Below are 19,858 nucleotides of genomic sequence, written 5' to 3' on the forward strand. Positions count from 1 at the left end.
TGTCTGCCGGAAGGTGGGGGCCACGTCGAATGTTAGAATAGAGACCAGGTGGGGCTGAGCCACAGAGCGGTGGTTGGTGTCATGAGCCGAGAAAAATACGTGCTTGGAGAAAACACATAGCAGAGGAAAGCTGGCAGACAGAGCCAGGCTGGTGATAGTATCTGTTTCCCCTTCAGAATCGTTAAGAAACTACTTCTTGACTGATGAGAAGCAGCAGTTAAGTTTTCCTCCAGACGGTTTTCCTGTGAAATTGGAATATGTCTTTTTGCATTTCTCTGTGTTTTATGCCAGCACGTGTGTGTGGGGGGGGGGGGAGTGTGTGTGTGTCTGTATGTGATTGCACAAATCCATCCCTTATTCCTGTTTTATGTCCCCTTCTTGGGTGTGAAAATGCTCTTTTCTTTCATGAGATAACAGTGGTCACATGTGGAACTATTTCATTGTCTTTCCTTTTTTTAAATCCTTCCTGGGGAAATTAAGGCGACAGCAACCTTATGTTCATGCCCAAAACATTTTCAGGAATTGTTCCCAGGCCTGGAGCGTTCTGAAGGCTGGTTGGAAACCGCCATCCTGGAAAAGAGGCCTTCCACCGGCAGCCTGGTTTCCGCCCCCAGTTCCCTGGGTCCCCCCGGGCCTTTCCTGCCCCTCAGCCCCTTGCCCGTCAAGCAGTCTCCACCCACCTGTCATCTGTCCCCATTGATTGTCCTCCCCCCATGATTTTTCTGATACTTTCATGGGGAAAAAAATGACAGTTTTTTTTGTTAACAAGCAACACTGACTTCAGTATGTGAAACAAGTAGGAGCACAAGCGTTTTGACTGAAAGCGGCATGGTGATGGGTGCCGCAGGGCCCTGGCCTTCCCTGGGTCCCCGCTGAGCGCAGGGGACGCTGCGCACCCCTGCAGGGACTCGACCCTCCCCCGTGTGGAAGGCGCCCCCTGCAGTTGGGCCGCACCTGACCTTAGGCCTCGGGTAGTCATTTGTCAGGTGCACACAAGGCCACCCCACCACCGCCGGAAGTTGAAGATAAAATGCGGGATACCCCAGTTCAGCGGAGTCTGCGTTTTTAGTGTTTTCTCTTTCTGCTCCTAGAACACTGACTCCTTCCGAGGGTGACTTACCCCCCCAACCCCGGGTGGGCATTTGGCAACATCTAGAGACATTTATGTTGTCAGAACTGTGGAGGAGGGGGAACTACTGGCATCTAGTGGGCAGAGGTCAAGAATGCCACCCCGGGGCTTCCCTGGTGGCGCAGTGGTTGAGAATCTGCCTGCCAATGCAGGGGACACGGGTTTGAGCCCTGGTCTGGGAAGATCCCACATGCCGCGGAGCAACTAGGCCCGTGAACCACAGTTACTGAGCCTGCGCGTCTGGAGCCTGTGCTCCGCAAAAAGAGAGGCCGCGATAATGAGAGGTCCGCGCACCGCGATGAAGAGTGGCCCCCACTTGCGGCAACTAGAGAAAGCCCTCGCACAGAAACGAAGACCCAACACAGCCATAAATAAATAAATAAATAAATAAAAATTGTATAACTTTAAAAAAAAAAAAAAAAAGAATGCCACCCCACGTCCTACAGCACACGGGGCGCCCCTGCGGCAGAAGGACCCAGCCCCGGATGCCAGAATCCCAGGCGGAGAGACCTTTCCTGGAGGCCGCGAGATACTGGGGGTGGGATGCAGAATGGGGTTCACGTCTGTGAAGCCCAAGATCTGTGATAGGAGGTATTCACAGCATTTCAAGTAGCTTTATGTATGTTTAGGTGTTTATATATTTTTGTATTAAGTATTACATTTTTATATTAAAATATACACCTGTATATGCTTATATGCCTAGAAGAATTCTGAAAGGATGTACACAAAAATGCTCTTTCTGAGTGATAAGTTTATGGGTAATTTCTGTTTCCTTTGTACCGTTCTGTGTTGTGATTTTTAAAAAATGGTGAGCTGGTTTTACTTTATAAAGCCACTTGCCTTTTCTGGGAGGAATTTGGGGCTGGAGCCTAAGTGAAGCTGGCCTGTTTCTGCCCCAGGTGGCCTGGGCCTCTCCAACACCATGTACGCGCGGCTGGGGGAGATCATCAGCCTGGATAGCTCCATCGCCGTGACGCTGGCAGCACACCAGGCCATCGGCCTCAAGGTCAGGGGTCTGGGTTTCCGCGGCGGCGAGGGGGCGGCCGGCTCAGCGTCTCGGAGGAAGGCCCGCTGTCCTGCAGCCTCGCTGTACCGTGCTCAGTGCCCTTCGGTGGCCCTGTCCTTCCTTTTGAAACCTCCTCCTGCCCCATCGCCTCTGACCCATCCTTCCAGGCCCAGGTCAGATGCCACTGCCTCCACGGAGCCTGCCTTCACCACAGGCTGGAGGTGACCGCACCTCTTGATTGGCTCCCTCGGGGCCTGAGCGTGTTCCCCCTGCTGTTGGCACCGGTCCTCCTACTCCGCTGGGCTTGGCGTCTTTCAGGGCAGGGCCAGGGGCCCACAGCTCATTCCTTGGGCGGTTCTTGCTCAGCATAGAAACCGAGGGGGCTGAGTGCACAGCAGGCTTGGCGCCCGGGCGTGGCGCTGCCCAAGCACCAGCTGTGGCTCCAGCCACCCGGCCCCGGCCACCCTGCCAGGAAGTGGAGGAGCTGCCGGAAAGACTGAGGCCCTCCCTGGAGCTGTGCCCGGCCACCCTGGACTGTGCGCCTGGGGGGTCTCCCTGGCAGCCCAGCTCCCCAGACCCCCCAACAGCTCCCCATTTTTTACTGCGGCTGCCAGCTCTTGCGTGAAGGAAGCATGTTCCAGAAGGGGCCGCGTTCTGCAAGCACGCTTCACACACTTCTCTCTTGCCGCCGCTGAAAGCAGCCCATGTGTGTTGCCAGGGCATCATCTTGGCCGGCAGCGAGGAACAGAAGGCCAGGTACCTGCCCAGGCTGGCGTCCGGGGAGCACGTGGCCGCCTTCTGCCTGACGGAGCCCGCCAGGTCAGCCCTGCGCGCCACTCACGGCTTCAGGGTCCAGGGGCTCTTACGGAAGCTGGGCGGCTGCTTCTGCCCTCCCTGAAGACTTCCCGGGAGTCCAGTCCACAGCTTTTCTCACCCATTCACTTCATGCTCTCTTATCTTTACCTTCCTTCTCTTTCCTGGTGACCTTTACAAGTGAGATAACATGGCTGACAGCACCTGTCATTTTTTTTGTGCTTTGCAGCCTCCTTATATACAGTAATGCATTCAGGCTTCACAGCGACTTTTAGAGTATGAAGGGCGGGTGGTATTGTCCCCACTTTACAGACTGTGAACTGAGGTTCAGTGAGATGGGGTGATGAGCCCCGAGTCTCACAGCTGCCGTGACGGCAAGTCCGTTATCCAGCCCCTTTCGGTCCTGCTTCCCCCACCTGGGGACCTGGGTCCCCTGCACTCGCCTTGCGGGAGCTTAGAGCCTGTGTGAGCCGGCATTTCCGTGTTTAGACCTCCCAACGTTGTCACTGCCGCCTTTTCTCCCGATGTGACAGCAGGGTTGGCCAAATCCACCTCGCCACCTGTGTTCATAGATGAAGTTCTACTGGAACATGCTCGTCTGTCTACAGATTGTCTGTGGCCGCAAAGCTGAATATATCTATCAGCTGGCCCTTTGTGTTCCGTGGGGCCCGAAAACCGCTCTTCTCTGTCTCCAGCGTTACCCTCAACCGCATGTTTCTGTCCCCGCAGTGGGAGCGATGCCGCCTCCATCCGGACCAGGGCCACGTTAAGTGAAGATAAGAAACACTACGTCCTCCACGGCTCCAAGGTACAGCTGCGTGGCCTCCGTGGCCGTCCTGACCTTCACCACCGCGCACTGACCACTTCCCGTGCTCCAGGGCTCACAAAGGGCAGGCACATCACCCCTTAACTGTCATCCTCGGGTGATGCGCCTCCTTTTTTGGAAGAAGAAACGGTGGCTCAGAGAGGTTACGTGACCCGCCACCATACCGTCCGCTTAGTGGCAGGCTGGGAACCAAGGTGCCCTGGCTCCTGAGCCTGCAGGCCTCTGTAGAGCTGCCCACCTCCCTGAGCTGCTCTCGTGTGGCCGTTCTTTTAACTTTTTATTACACGGAATTTGAAACACAAAAGTTTAAGTGTCGTGAACGTCCACCCCCGTCTCCCGGTTTCAGTGCTGCTTCCTCCGTCACACTGCAGTTCTGGATGGCAGCCGTGACAAGCTCAGTGCATCTCTGCAGGACGGGCCTGAGAAAGTCACGGCGTACACTTAAACCTTGATCATTTCTTACTATCTGCTTAACGTTCAGACTTCCCTGATTGTCTCATACTTCTTTTTTACAAACAAGTTGCTTGAATTAAGATCCAAATAAGTTCTATATGGAGCAGTTTGTTGAGAAGTCTGTTCCCCCTCTCCCTACCTGTCCCCTCCCTCCCCTCCTCCCTTCCTCCCCTCCTTCCCCTCCCTTCCCTCTCTTCCTCCTTCCCCCTCCCCTCCCCTCTCCCCTCCCCCCTCCCCCTCCCCCTTTCCCTCACTCCTTTCTGCCTCCCTCCCACCCCCAGCTGTTCCATGCTGAGTCGGAGCTGCTTGACACACACACAGACACACGTGCAGGGCCACCTGTGTCTCCTGGGGAAATCCGTGCTCTGGGGATGCTGGGTTGAGCCCGTCCTGGCCTGAGCTGTGATGGGCAGCTGGTGCTGAGGGTGGCCAGTTTGTAGTAGTTTGGTTTTCTCTGGAGCCCTTTTGCTTTCTCTCCTCAGGTCTGGATCACCAATGGAGGACTGGCCAGTGTTTTTACTGTGTTTGCAAAGACAGAGGTTGTTGATTCTAATGGCTCAGTAAAGGACAAGGTCACAGCGTTCATAGTAGAGAGAGACTTTGGTGGAGTCACCAGCGGGAAACCTGAGGATAAGTTAGGCATCCGAGGCTCCAACAGTGAGTGGCACGTGCATGCATGTGTGTGTATGAGAGAGAGAGAGACAAGGTGAGATTTTATCTTGTTAAAAAGATATCAAACATCAAGATAACGTGAGACCTAAGTAGTTTTGTTTCCACCCGAGCATTTGGCAAAATCTCTCCGCACATCGGGCAGTGATGCCTTCAAGGTGAGGTTGTCGCCACCTCGTGGCGCTCAGCCTTGGAGGGAGGTGGTGCTGGGGGGTCCTGGGTCAGTGTTGCAGTACAGCAGACCCCCATCTTTCCAGCCTGGGACTCCTCCTTCCTCCCTTCTCCCTCCTCCCCACCCAGGCCTGGTTGGCACTCAGTTCACTCGAGGCTGGTGTCCTGTAAGTGGCCCTCGGCCCACCTGGAGCTGCCCTGCCATCCTCACGAGGCTCAGCCTCTTGGGTCCCTTAGCTCGGACTGTGGAGGGTCTGAATGAATGAGCGAGTGAGTGAGTGAACCACGTCCCCTGAGTGGAGGTCGGGGATAGAGCGCTTCGTCCCCCTCAGCTGAGGTCCTGGATGTCGTGTGTTCCAGCCTGCGAGGTCCACTTTGAGAACACCAGGGTGCCCGTGGGAAACGTCCTCGGAGAAGTTGGAGGCGGCTTTAAGGTGTGTTGCCCTGCGTGTGCTGACCTTTGTTGCAGTCTCGTGTGCGTTGGCCCAGCTTCCCGTTACCTCCCTGCTGGCAGTGTGCTGGGCTGGGCTGGGCTGGCCGGGCAGCCATGCAAGGCTCTCTGCAGGGAGGTCAGCAGAGCGGAGAGAAGTCAGCCCTGGGAGGCAGGGGTGCAGCAGCGCTTGGTCTCACCCTCCCTCACGTAGGGGTAAGAGTCCTCCCCCAGCCAGTGGAGAGAGCAGCCCAGTGGCCCTGCAAAGCTCAGAATGTACAGCCCTGGGTCCCGAGTGCTTACCCTGATTTTTTTTTCTTAGAGTAAGAGTATTTTTTTTAATAACAGGTAATTCACATGACAAAATTTACCATTTTCAAATGAATGCTTTGTTGGTTTTTAGTATATTCACTGTGCTTGTGCAACCATCTCCATGGTCTAATTCTAGAACGTTTCCATCACCCCAGCAAGACAGGCCATACTTTCTCATTTCCCCTCTCCCAGCCCTCGGCTGTCACTGTTTTACTTTCTGCTTCTGTGGATCTGCCTGTTTTGTTTGTTTGTTTGTTTATAAATTTATTTTATTTTTGTTTTTGGCTGCATTGGGTCTTTGTTGCTGTGTGCAGGCTTTCTCTCGTTGCGGCGAGCGGGGGCTCCTCTTCGTTGTGGTGCACGGGCTTCTCATTGCGGTGGCTTCTCTTGTTGCGGAGCACAGGCTCTAGGCGTGCGGGCTTCAGTAGTTGTGGCACGTGGGTTCAGTAGTTGTGGCTTGCGGGCTGTAGAGCACAGGCTCACTAGTTGTGGCACACGGGCTTCGTTGCTTCACTGTATGTGGGATCTTCCCGGACCAGGGCTTGAACTTGTGTCCCCTGCATTGGCAGGCGGATTCGTAACCACTGCGCCACCAGGGAAGCCCCATCTGCCTATTTTGAATGTTTCATTTAGATGGAATCCATGTGTGGTCCTACTTCTATGGCTTCTTTCACGCTGCATAATGTTTTCAAGGTTTATCCAAGTCTAGCAGGTGTCACTCCTTCTTATAGCTGAGTAACGTTCCATCATGTGCAGGGACCACGTTTTGTCCATCTGTCATCAGCTGATGGACATTTGGGTTGTTTCAATTTTTGGCCATTTGAATAATGCTGCTGTGAACACTCATGTGCACATTTTTGTGTGAATGCTGTTTTCCATTCCTTTGGGTGCACACCTGGAAGAAATGGAGGGTCAAATGGTGACTGTATGTTTAGCTTTTTGAGGAACCGCCAAACTCTTTTCCACAACAGCTGCACTGTTTCACATTCCCACCAGCAGTGCGTTAGGGTTCCAGTTGCTCCGCATCCTTGTCAATATGTGTGATCGTCCATTTTTAAAATTACAGCCATCCTCGTGGGTGTGAAGTGTATCTCGTTGTGGTTTGATTTGCATTTCCCTGATGATTAGTCGTGTTGAGCATCTTTTTGTGCGCTTATTGGCTGTTTATCTCCTTTGTTTTTTTGGTTTTTTATTTTATTTTATTGGGTTGGCCAAAAAGTTCGTTCGGCGTTTTCCGTAAGATGGCTCTAGTAGCATTTAGTTGTCTTTAATTTCATTGGAAACAATTTTGCTAGATTGTATTTTGACAGCTGTCATATCAGCATGCATTTTTTAAAAAACTTATCAAAACTGGTGAATTTTTGTGTAGCCATTTTAATATTGAAGGTGGAAGGAAAAAAAGCAACGTTTTGGGCATATTATGCTTCATTATTTCAGGAAAGGTAAAAACGCAACTGAAACACAAAAAAATATTTGTGCAGTGTATGGAGAAGGTGCTGTGACTGATCGAACGTTGTCAAAAGTGGTCTGCGAAGTTTGTGCTGGAGGTTTCTTGCTGGACGCTGCTCCATGGTCAGGTAGACCAGTTGAAGTTGATGGATATCAAATCGAGACAGTAATTGAGAACAATCAACGTTATACCATGCAGGAGATAGCCGACCTACTCAAAATACCCAAATCAAATGTTGAAAATCATTTGCACCAGCTTGGTTATCTTAATCACTTTGATGTTTGGGGTCCACGTAAGTTAAGTGAAAAAAACCTTCTTGGCCATATTTCCACATGTGATTCGCTACTGGAACGTAATGAAAACATTCCATTTTCAAAACAAATTGTGACCGGCAATGAAAAGTGGATACTGTACAATAATGTGGAACGGAAGAGATTGTGGGGCAAGCAAAATGGACCACCACCAACCACACCAAAGGCTGGTCTTCATCCCAAGAAGATGATGTTGTATATATGGTGGGATTGGAAGGGAGTACTCTATTATGAGCTCCTTCCGGGAAACCAAATGATTAAATCCAACAAGTACTGTTCCCAGTTAGACCAACTGAAAGCAGCACTCGAAGAAAAGCATCTGGAATTAATCAATAGAAAATGCATAATCTTCCATCAGAATAACACAAGACCGCATGTTTCTTTGATGACCAGGCAAAAACTGTTACAGCTTGGCTGGGAAGTTCTGATTCATCCACCATATTCACCAGGCATTGCACCTTCGGATTTCCATTTATTTTGGTCTTTACAAAATTCTCTTACTGGGAAAAATTTCAATTCCCTGGAAGACTGTAAAAGGTACCTGGAACAGTTCTTTGCTCAAAAAGATAAAAAGTTTTGCGAAGATGGAATTATGAAGTTGCCTGAAAAATGGCGGAAGGTCGTGGAACAAAACGGTGAATATGTTGTTCAATAAAGTTCTTGCTGAAAATGAAAAATGTGTCTTTTATTTTAACTTAAAAACTGAAGTCAGTTTTTGGCCAACCCAATATTTTATTGAAGTATAGTTAATTTACAATGTTGTGCCATTGTCTGCTGTACAGCAAAGTAACTGTTAATACACATACAGACATTCTTTTAATACTCTTCTTCATTATGGTTTGTCACAGGATACTGAATATAGTTCCCTGTGCTATACAGTAAGACCTTGTTATTTATCCATTCTATATATAATAGTTTACATCTGCTAGTCCCACACTCCCAATCCTTTTCTCCCCCTCCCCTCTCCCCCTTAGCAACCACAAGTCTGTTTTCTATGTCTGTGAGTCTGTTTCCGTTTTATAGATACGTTCATTTGTGCCGTGTTTTAGATTACACATATAAGTGATATCAGATGGTATTTGTCTTCCTCTTTCTGACTTACTTCAGATAATAAGTCTTTCTGACTTTATGATAATCTCTTGTTGCACCCATGTCACTGCAAATGGCATTATTTCATTCTTTTTTATGGCTGAGTAATATTCCATTGTATATATGTACCACATCTTCTTTATCCATTCATCTGTCAGTGGACATTAAGGTTGTTTCCATGGGCTGTTTATCTCCTTTGAAGAAATATTTTTCCAAATCCTTTGCCCGTCTTTAAATTGGGCTATTTGTCTTTATATTGCTGCTCTGCCCTAATTACTGGGTGGCCTGGGTAAGTGTCTTCACAGCGGGGAGCTGCCCCCACCTTGGCTGTGAACAGGGATCAAAGCAGGACCTCCCTGGCCACCTGGGCGTTACAGGAATCACCCAAGGGCCGTCAGCCAGGGCTCCAGCCACTGCTGCCCGGGAAGTGTGGAGCAGAGGGTAGGGGAGGTGGAGGGCACAAGAGGGGCATCCGTGTGCAGATGTCACACAGATGAGGGAACACGTGGGTCCCCCAAAGCCCATCCCAGGGGAGTTGCCATTCACTGTTCACACTTTTTTGTTTACCTATTTTATTTTTTTATTATTTTATTTTTTTGAATTTTATTTTATTTTTTTACACACCAGGTTCTTATTAGTTATCCATTTTAGTAGTATATATTAGTATATATGTCAATCCCAATCTCCCAATTCATCACACCACCACCTCCCACCCCCTGGCGCTTTCCCCCCTTGGTGTCCATACGTTTGTTCTCTACATCTGTGTCTCAATTTCTGTCCTGCAAACTGGTTCATCTGTACCATTTTTCTAGGTTCCATATATATGCGTTAATACATGATATTTCTTTTTCTCTTTCTGACTTACTTCACTCTGTATGACAACCTCTAGATCCGTCCACATCTCTACAAATGACCCAGTTTCGTTCTTTTTATAGCTGAGTAATATTCCATTGTATATATGTACCACAACTTCTTTATCCATTTGTCTGTCGATGGGCATTTAGGTTGCTTCCATGTCCTGGCTATTGTAAATAGTGCTGCAGTGAACACTGAGGTGCATGTGTCTTTTTGAATTACGGTTTTCTCTGGGTATATGCCCAAAAGTGGGATTGCTGGGTCATATGGTAATTCTATTTTTAGTTTTTTAAGCAACCTCCATACTGTCCTCCATAGTGGCTGTATCAATTTACATTCCCACCAACAGTGCAAGAGGGTTCCCTTTTCTCCACACCCTCTCCAGCATTTGTTGTTTGTAGATTTTCTGATGATGCCCATTCTGACTGGTGTGAAGTGATAACCTCATTGTAGTTTTGATTTGCATTTCTCTAATAATTAGTGATATTGAGCAGCTTTTCATGTGCTTCTTGGCCATCTGTATGTCTTCTTTGGAGAAATGTCTATTTAGGTCTTCTGCCCACTTTTGGATTGGGTTGTTTGTTTTTTTAATATTGAGTTGCGTGGGCTGTTTGTATATTTTGGAGATTAATCCTTTGTCCGTTGATTTGTTTGCAAATATTTTCTCCCATTCTGAGGGTTGTCTTTTCATCTTGTTTGTAGTTTCCTTTGCTTTGCAAAAGCTTTGAATTTTCATTAGGTCCCATTTGTTTATTTTTGTTTTTATTTTCATTACTCTAGGAGATGGATCAAAAAAGATCTTGCTGAGATTTATGGCAAAGAGTGTTCTTCCTACGTTTTCCTCTTAGAGTTTTATAGTGTCCGGTCTTACATTTAGGTCTCTAATCCATTTTGAGTTTATTTTTGTGTATGGTGTTAGGGAGTGTTCTAATTTCATTCTTTTACATGTAGCTGTCCAGTTTTCCCAGCACCACTTATTGAAGAGACTGTCTTTTCTCCATTGTATATCCTTGCCTCCTTTGTCGTAGATTAGTTGACCATAGGTGTGTGGGTTTATCTCTGGGCTTTCTATCCTGTTCCGTTGATCTATATTTCTGTTTTTGTGCCAGTACCATATTGTCTTGATTACTGTAGCTTTGTAGTATAGTCTGAAGTCAGGGAGTGTGATTCCTCCAGCTCTGTTTTTTTCCCTCAAGACTGCTTTGGCTACTCGGGGTCTTTTGTCTCTCCATACAAATTTTAAGATTTTTTTTTGTCCTAGTTCTGTAAAAAAATGCCACTGGTAATTTGATAGGGATTGCATTGAATCTGTAGATTGCTTTGGGTAGTATAGTCATTTTCACAATATTGATTCTTCCAATCCAAGAACATGGTATATCTCTCCATCTGTTGGTATCATCTTTAATTTCTTTCATCAGTGTCTTATAGTTTTCTGCATACAGGTCTTTTGTCTCCCTAGGTAGGTTTATTCCTAGGTATTTTATTCTTTTTGTTGCAGTGGTAAATGGGAGAGTTTCCTTAATTTCTCTTTCAGATTTTTCATCATTAGTGTATAGAAATGCAAGAGATTTCTGTACATTAATTTTGTATCCTGCAACTTTACCAAATTCATTGATTAGCTCTAGTAGTTTTCTGGTGGCATCTTTAGGATTCTATACGTATAGTATCATGTCATCTGCAAACAGTGACAGTTTTACTTCTTCTTTTCCAATTTGTATTCCTTTTATTTCTTTTTCTTCTCTGATTGCCATGGCTAGGACTTCCAAAACTATGTTGAATAATAGTGGTGAGAGTGGACTTCCTTGTCTTGTTCCTGATCTTAGAGGGAATGCTTTCAGCTTTTCCACCATTGAGAATGATGTTTGCTGTGGGTTTGTCGTATATGGCCTTTATTATGTTGATGTAGGTTCCCTCTGTGCCCACTTTCTGGAGAGTTTTTATCATACATCAGTGTCAAATTTTGTCAAAAGCTTTTTCTGCATCTATTGAGATGATCGTATGGTTTTTCTTTTTCAATTTGTTAATATGGTGTATCACATTGATTGATTTGCATATATTGAAGAATCCTTGCATCCCTGGGATAAATCCCAGTTGATCATTGTGTATGATCCTCTTAATGTGTTATTGGATTCTGTTTGCTAGTATTTTGTTGAGGATTTTTGCATCTATATTCATCAGTGATATTGGACTGTTATTTTCTTTTTTTGTAGTATCTTTGTCTGGTTTTTGGTATCAGGGTGGCCTCATAGAATGAGTTTGGGAGTGTTCCTTCCTCTGCAATTTTTGGAAGAGTTTGAGAAGGATGGGGGTTAGCTCTTCTCTGAATGCTTGATAGAATTCACCTGTGAAGCCATCTGGTCCTGGACTTTTGTTTGTTGGAAGATTTTTAATCACAGTTTCAATTTCATTACTTGTGATTGGTCTGTTCATATTTTCTGTTTCTTCCTGGTTCAGTCTTGGAAGGTTATACCTTTCTAAGAATTTGTCCATTTCTTCCAGGTTGTCCATTTTATTGGCATAGAGTTGCTTGTAGTAGTCTCTTAGGATGCTTTGTATTTCTGCGGTGTCTGTTGTAACTTCTCCTTTTTCATTTCTGATTTTATTGATTTGAGTCTTCTCCCTCTTTTTCTTGATGAGTCTGGCTAATGGTTTATCAATTTTGTTTATCTTCTCCAAGAACCAGCTTTTACTTTTATTGATCTTTGCAATTGTTTTCTTTGTTTCTATTTATTTCTGCTCTGATCTTTATGATTTCTTTCCTTCTACTAACTTTGGGTTTTGTTTGTTCTTCTTTCTCTAGGTCCTTTAGGTGTAAGGTTAGATTGTTTATTTGAGAGTTTTCTTGTTTCTTGAGGTAGGCTTGTATAGCTATAAACTTCCCTTTTAGAACTGCTTTTGCTGCATCCCATAGGTTGTAGATCATTGTGTTTTCATTGTCATTTGTCTCTAGGTATTTTTGATTTCTTCTTTGATTTCTTCAGTGATCTCTTGGTTATTTAGTAACGTATTGTTTAGCCTCCATGTGTTTGTTTGTTTTACGTTTTTCTTCCTGTAATTTATTTCTGATCTCATAGTGTTGTGGTCAGAAAACATGCTTGATATGATTTCAATTTTCTTCAATTTACTGAGGCTTGATTTGTGACCGAAGATGTGATCTATCCTGGAGAATGTTCCGTGTGCACTTGAGAAGAAAGTGTAATCTGCTGTTTTTGGATGGAATGGCCTATAAATATCAATTAAACCTCTCTGGTCTATTGTGTCATTTAAAGCTTGTGATTCCTTATTAATTTTCTGTCTGGATGATCTGTCCATTGGTGTAAGTGAGGCATTGAAGTCCCCCACTATTATTGTGTTACTGTCGATTTCCTCTTTTATAGCTGTTAGCAGTTGCCTTATGTATTGAGGTGCTCCTATGTTGGGCGCATATATAACTGTTATATCTTCTTCTTGGATTGATCCCTTGAGCATTATGTAGTGTCTTTCCTTTTCTAACATTCTTTATTTTAAAGTCTATTTTATCTGATACGAGTATTGCTACTCCAGCTTTCTTTTGATTTCCATTTGCATGGAATATCTTTTTCCGTCCCCTCACTTTCAGTCTGTATGTGTCCCTAGGTCTGAAGTGGGTCTCTTGTAGACAGCATATATATGGGTCTTGTGTTTGTATCCATTCAGCGAGCCTGTGTCTTTTGGTTGGAGCATTTAATCCATTCACGTTTGAGGTAATTATCGATAGGTATGTTCCCATCACCATTTTCTTAATTGTTTTGGGTTTGTTTTTGTAGGTCCTTTTCTTCTCTTGTGTTTCCCACTTAGAGAAGTTCCTTTAGCATTTGTTGTAGAGCTGGTTTGGTGGTGCTGAATTCTCTGAGCTTTTGCTTGTCTGTAAAGCTTTTGATTTCTCCCTCGAATCTGAATGAGATCCTTGCCGGGTAGAGTAATCTTGGTTGTAGGTTCTTCCCTTTCATCACTTTAAATATGTCATGCCCACTCCCTTCTGGCTTGTAGAGTTTCTGCTGAGAAATCAGCTGTTAACCTTATGGGAGTTCCCTTGTATGTTATTTGTCATTTTTCCCTTGCTGCTTTCAGTAATTTTTCTTTGCCAATTTGATTACTGTGTGTCTCGGCGTGTTTCTCCTTGGGTTTATCTTGTATACGACTCTCTGAGCTTCCTGGACTTGGGTGGCTATTTCCTTTCCCATGTTAGGGAAGTTTTTGACTATAGTCTCTTCAAATATTTTCTGTGGTCCTTTCTCTCTCTCTTCTCCTTCTGGGACCCCTATAATGCGAATGTTCTTGCATTTAATGTTGTCCCAGAGGTCTCTTAGGCTGTCTTCATTTCTTTTCATTCTTTTTTCTTTAGTCTGTTCCACAGCAGTGAATTCCACCATTCTGTCTTCCAGGTCACTTATCTGTTCTTCTGCCTCAGTTATTCTGCTATTGATTCCTTCTAGTGTAGTTTTCATTTCAGTTATTGTATTGTTCATCTCTGTTTGTTTGTTCTTTAATTCTTCTAGATCTTTGTTAAACGTTTCTTGCATCTTCTCGATCTTTGCCTCCATTCTTTTAACGAGGTCGTGAATCATCTTCGCTATCATCATTCTGAATTCTTTTTCTGGAATGTTGCCTGTCTCCACTTCATTTAGTTGTTTTTCTGGGGTTTTATCTTGTTCCTTCATCTGGTACGTAACCCTCTGCCTTTTCATCTTGTCTATCTTTCTGTGAATGTGGTTTTTGTTCCACAGGCTGCAGGATTGTAGTTCTTGCTTCTGCTGTCTCCACTGTTCACACTTCTGGTGCTTGTCTTTCTACATCTTTTTAAAGAGTTTACATTGCTGAAATATTTCTGCGTGTGTGTGTGTGTGTAAGAGGTGATAACTGGCATTTTTCACTTATCAACAAGCCCTCATAGTCTTTTCATGCTAGGGAATGTGATTTGCTGAGGTTCAGAACCACACAGCATTTCCTCATGTGGTGACGCCACACTCACTGTCCCTGGGTCTCCAGGATCGAGCATTTAGCGCAGTTTCCCTTCTTCCCCACTCGGGACTGCGGTGCATGGCATGTATCCTTATACATGTCTTGCACACTTCTCTCATTATCTCCTGAGTTTAAATACCAGTCAGGTTTCTGGGTCAGAGGGCGTGGTCATTTTTAAGTTCTTGGTCCATGTTGCCGTGTCGCCTGCTGGACGGTTGGACTGTGTGTGAGGTCTTTGCCCAGTCCTTCCCAACACTGCATTAAAACGTTTGTTTCCATTGTGTTGGGTGAGAAGTGATGGTTTTAGTATGCAGAAGAAAAACAGATCGCTAAAGCCCTGTCTCGTGATGAGTGCGATTGCCTGGCAGTCAGCGTCAACACTGAAAAGCGCAACACGCTAGGGCGATCCCATCGATGGCGGGTAGGGTGACCACAGGCCCGGGGAACGCCGATGCCGCGTGAGGTCAGGTAGGAGGTTCATCGGGGCACAGAGGCGGTCAGCGACGGGGGCTGCGGGGACGGCCGTGTCTCGTACCTGGAGTGTAGGTGTGGGAGGGGACTGCTCTGCGGCAGGAAGGTGACCACGCAGCACGGTCAGGCCTGGGTAGGAGGGACCGCCTGGGCTCATGAGCCCTTTCCGGTGAGGCCAAGCCTGCCAGGCCTTCCACCCTCCTGGGGCCTGGGGCCTGGCGTCCAGTCCTCTCCTCCTCTTGTTCTTGTAAGTGAAGCTGAGAATCGACCACGAAGGGGCTGTGAAGTAAGTTTGTTCATGAAACTGTGAGCTGGCCTTTGAGAACCAGTCTGGGAAAAGGGACCAAAGGTGGGGAGTTCAGTTCCTGCTCAGTCCTGGCAGGTGGAGCAGGACCGGTGCCCCCCCTCCTCGTCCCCCCTCCATGTCCTGAGACACAGGGAGTCTGACATTACAGGCCACAGGCCAGAGCAGGAGGCACAACAGGCCACACTGCGCTGCGACCTAGCTGAGCCCCAGCTCCTGGCCATGCCCACCGAGGTGCCCACCCGCCTCGGCCTCGCCTGTCAGGACCAGTGCTGCCTGCCCAGTGGCTGGAGCAGGTGTTTCCCGTCTCCCCAGCCCCACAGGATCTGTTCTCAGAGCCTCCCTTCAGGTTATTGAGCAAGTAATCATAAATTTAAACTCAGAGGCACGTTTGGTTAGTCCCAGCCACGCAGGCGAGCAGTCAGTACGAGCAGTGCCACGTGTGAAGCTGAGTCCCAGGCTGCTTGCTGCCCCCAGACCCCGGCCCTGCCTTGAGGCCTCCTCCCTGGGCCTCGCAGGCTTGAGCAGAGGTGGGCAGGTCACAGCGTCCTCTAGGAGCCTCGTGCTGGTGGCCACGCGTCCACCGTGTGCCTGGGATGCCCCTTCTCCCCTGCTGCCTGGGTGGCTGTGGCCTCTAGGTCGCTTTAGGTCTGTAAGGGGCTGCCTCCCCAAGCCCGGCTAGTCTGGTACTTGGGAAGCAGTGTGTGTGCTTGCCGTCGGCTTTAGGTAGAAAGTTGGGGTCGGAAGAGAGGAGTGAAGCTGACAGAACTCCTTAGCTAGGGTCATTACTGTAGGCACCGGGGGAGGAGGAGCCCGTCACGTCCGTGCGAGGGGCTGGCTCAGTGCAGGGTGCACGTCAGGCGGGTGCTTGCTCTGTCTGTGACTGGTCACCACTTGGAACCTCCGGCTCTTCTTCTGTGAAAGGAGGACCCTGACACTGACGCGTTGCTGGGAAAGTGAGGAGTTGGCAGTGGGTACCCAGCCAGTCTTAGTTTCTGCTCCCCTCCCCTGAGGCCGAGGGAAGTGGCCACTTCCTTTGGAATAAGCGTGTCCCATTTCTTTTTTTTGGTGGGGGGGGGGTGCCTGCGGGGATGTTTGTGAGAGCATCTCCATGACAGATCACCTGGTTTTGAGGCCGTGGGACTGTGTTCTCTCCCGGCCCAGGGAGGGTTGGCAGGATGATTAATTCCATCCGCATGCTGCCTGTTGTCTGGTAAAAGCAGAGAAGCCCTGTTGCGGTCTGTCCCCTTCAGCCCTCTAGGGCCCTCAGCTCTCCCAGCTGGGCACGGAGGGAGTGGCCCGCGCTGAGCCCTCCTCTCTCTGCAGGTGGCCATGAACATCCTCAACAGCGGGCGGTTCAGCATGGGCAGTGCCGTGGCCGGGATGCTCAAGACGCTGATCGGTGCGTAAGTCAGGGACGGCACCTTGCCTGCCCCCGCCTGCTCCCGCCTGCGCCCGCCTGCCCCTGCCTGCTCCGGCCCAGGGGCTCTGCCCCGTCCCTGGGCAGGCGGGCAGGCCAGCGCCGAGCCAGGCCACTGACAGCCGGTCCTGTCCAAGTCTAGGATCAGGGCTTCGACTTAGACTGAAGGGTGCACTGAGGCTGGCCCTGAAGGGCCGGTGTTGCGGTTTCAACACGCACGGGATGGGGGAGGCGGGGGACTTCCTGGTGGAGGTAGACGGGGGTGGCTGCTCTGGCCGCTGAGCGAGCACCTGAATGTGAGCTGGACACCGAGAAGCCTGCGCGCCGGTTCCCTGTGGATGGCTCTCCACAGTGGGTGAGCCGCGGGGTCAGAGTGGGGACCCTGGTCCCTCAGCCTTTCGATTGTCCCTTTCTTCTGGTACGCTCACTGAACCCTAGACTTCCCTTTGCCAGTGAAGGTAAAACAGCCTGATAGGGGCTTTGCAGGGCACAGAACGTCACTGCCATCTCTGCTCTGTGGCGGGGACCACAGGGACATGCGGGGCCCTGGCTGCGGCGCGGGCGTACCCGGGGCCCGCTCCCCACTGGGTGCCCAGGAAGCTCCTCGGAGTTCAGGGCAGAGTTCGTTTATAGACGAAGGGACGGCCGCTCAGAGCAGGGGGGTGATGTGCCCAAGACCGCACCCCCCATCCGACTGCAAGCTCAGGGCTCGCCCTCCTCTGCGAAGCTTCCCCCAGGGCCCTGCGCCCACCTGGACTCTGCTGCCTTGTCTGGAAAACTCCTCAGTGCAAGGGCTTCACTCTCGTGGTCAGTCTGTCCCCAGAGGATGTAGAGCCCCTGAGATCGCAAGGCCCAGAAATGGGGGGATGTGGGAGCCTGCGTACCCTGCGAGCCCACTGTGAGAGTGGGTCACGCATGGAGGTCTGTGGGGAGTGTTGGGAGAGCGCTGGCTGCAGGGAGGGGGCCGCCGTGGGCACGTGGGCGCCTGCAGGGCTGGCGCGGAAGCCACGGGCCACCCTCCTGCTGCCAGACGGACACGTGTGCCGGGTGTGAGCCTGCTTCTCCGTGCAGGGCGTCCCGTGGCCTTTGCCGTGTCTCTGAGGTCAATAGTGTTGATGAGGGCGGGGAGGCCTCGTGGCCCAGGCTTGGCTGGTAAGAGCGAGAGTTGGGTCTGGACGTGTCTGACTGGCCGCTGATCCTGCTCTGTCCCCCACCCTGGGTGCCACTCAGAGGGGACAGTCACTCCTGGACCCGGAGATGTTGGAAGGCGGGGCTCTCACTTTCAGGGTGTTGGTCTCAGCAGACCCGCTTCTCGTAGCTCCTGCCTGAGCGTTTGAAGGGTGGTGACGATAGACTGAGGAAATCATTTTAAGACAGCCGGAAAATTGTTCTTTGATAACTCTGCCCCTCTTCAGAAATGACCGCTGAGTACGCCTGCACAAGGAAACAGTTCAACAGGAACCTCAGCGAGTTTGGATTGATTCAGGTATGGAGGGTCCAGAGCACCGCATGGGCTGACTCTGCCTCGTGGGCACTGAAAGCGTGCTTGGGGGTCTGTACTGCCGACTCCTAGGCGGTGGTTCGGGGAGAAGATGAGCACGTGGCCCCTTTTACGAGTGCCAGGCCTTGGTGCTCTTGGGCACTGGGCGTGGTCTGAATTACCCTCTCTGCTGCTCGGCAGGTTTGGGTCTCAGTACAGGCAGATTCTTTCTTGATGGTGTATTTTCCTGAACGCTCCAGGAGAAGTTTGCCCTGATGGCTCAGAAGGCTTACGTGATGGAAAGCATGGCCTACCTCACTGCGGGGATGCTGGACCAGCCGGGCTTTCCTGATTGCTCCATCGAGGCCGCCGCGGTCAAGGTAACCCCACACGCAGCGTGCCTGCCGTCTTTCTCCTTAGTTTGTCACTGCTTAGGTATTTACGAGGTACCCACCGTGCCAGGCACCCCTGGGATGCAGCTGGGCAGAGCAGAGCAGCATAGCAGCAGCAGAGGGCAGTGCCCAGCTTACGGGAGGCCGGTGTCTCCCCGCATGGTTTGTGCCAGGCTGTCACCAGCTGACGGTGATCATAGCGAAAGAAGAGAATACAGACTGGGCACTGTAACTTCGTATCCGCCTAACAGAGCAGCTGGGCTTCCCTGGGAAGGACTGTGTTGTCCTGAGTCTGGTCTTCCTAAATTTTGGTGTCAGAACTTCCTTTTATGAAATATCTGGTTGAGGTAGATAGCACAGAGTTCCCCGTGCCTCTGTCTTGTTTTGGGGAGGGGGGTCATTTTTTGGCCACCAGTGAGACGTGACAGTCAGGGCTCCTACCTGGGTCACCTCGTCCCAAAGCCCACTTCTCCGCATGGGGCCTCCCACCCTGTCTGCAGCCACCTGGCCCCGAGGCAGAGGGTCCCCCTCCTGAAGGGGCTTTGGTGCTGACCTCGCCCGGGCCCGTGGCAGGTGTTCAGCTCCGAGGCCGCGTGGCAGTGCGTGAGCGAGGCGCTCCAGATCCTCGGGGGCTCGGGCTACATGAGGGACTACCCGTACGAGCGCATCCTGCGTGACAGCCGCATCCTGCTTATCTTCGAGGTGAGTGCGTCACCCCGCCCCGCTCCGCCGTGGACCCCAGAGCCTCGTGCAGCCTGGCTGAGAGAGGACGACTCCAGAACACCCGTGTGGTGAGGGCCTGGTGTCTCAGGAAGCAGCGCACTTGGCCTCGGGGGCAGAGAGGGCAGAGGAGTGGAGTGTGCCAGGCCCCGACGGGACCTTCCCTGCCGGCACCAGGGAAACGGAAGGAGCAGCGGCCGGTCCTGCTCGGCGGGGCTGGGGTGTGGGTGGGGCAGGGTGGGCAGGGCAGAGGGGCTGGGCGGGAAGGCCAGAGAGTAGCCAGCCGTGGAAGCCCATTTGGCTCTTACCGTGAGGGCCGAGAAGCGGTAACAAAGTTTGGAGCAGAGAATGGCTTGTTTGAGTTCACGTCGCTGGAAATGCCCCGAGCCCGCCCAGGGCGTGGGTTGCAGCGGTGCGGCCAGCGGCCGTGGAGGGAGGCCGGGCGGGACTTCAGGCTGGACGCAGGTGTGCAGAGGCTGGGCGCCCGGGCGGCTCCCCCTCGGGGGGGGAAGACCGCCTTGGCTGCTGGTGTTCCCTGTGTCCTCTCCCTCAGTGGGCAGACAGGGCGTGGCCAGCC

The 19,858-nt window shown here is 50.0% G+C and overlaps 1 protein-coding gene across 5 annotated transcripts in view; it reads left to right on the plus strand.

Annotated features, from left to right (window-relative positions):
• Positions 1-19,858, plus strand: part of ACAD9 (acyl-CoA dehydrogenase family member 9) — a 57,728-nt gene that overhangs the window by 26,881 nt on the left and 10,989 nt on the right. For all 5 annotated transcript variants that reach the window (XR_005021996.1, XM_036870618.1, XM_036870617.1 and 2 more), the window contains 9 exons: positions 2,029-2,135; positions 2,854-2,954; positions 3,678-3,756; positions 4,710-4,884; positions 5,428-5,501; positions 16,596-16,671; positions 18,105-18,175; positions 18,430-18,549; positions 19,135-19,263. Coding sequence is in view for 4 of the 5 variants with exons in the window: in XM_036870618.1 (XP_036726513.1) it covers positions 2,029-2,135; positions 2,854-2,954; positions 3,678-3,756; positions 4,710-4,884; positions 5,428-5,501; positions 16,596-16,671; positions 18,105-18,175; positions 18,430-18,549; positions 19,135-19,263 (932 nt within the window). In the remaining variant the exon portion in view is untranslated. The remainder of the gene's footprint in view (positions 1-2,028; positions 2,136-2,853; positions 2,955-3,677; positions 3,757-4,709; positions 4,885-5,427; positions 5,502-16,595; positions 16,672-18,104; positions 18,176-18,429; positions 18,550-19,134; positions 19,264-19,858) is intronic.

This window comes from Balaenoptera musculus, chromosome 11 (assembly GCF_009873245.2).
Source record: "Balaenoptera musculus isolate JJ_BM4_2016_0621 chromosome 11, mBalMus1.pri.v3, whole genome shotgun sequence".
In the NCBI taxonomy this organism is placed as follows: Eukaryota; Metazoa; Chordata; class Mammalia; order Artiodactyla; family Balaenopteridae; genus Balaenoptera; species Balaenoptera musculus.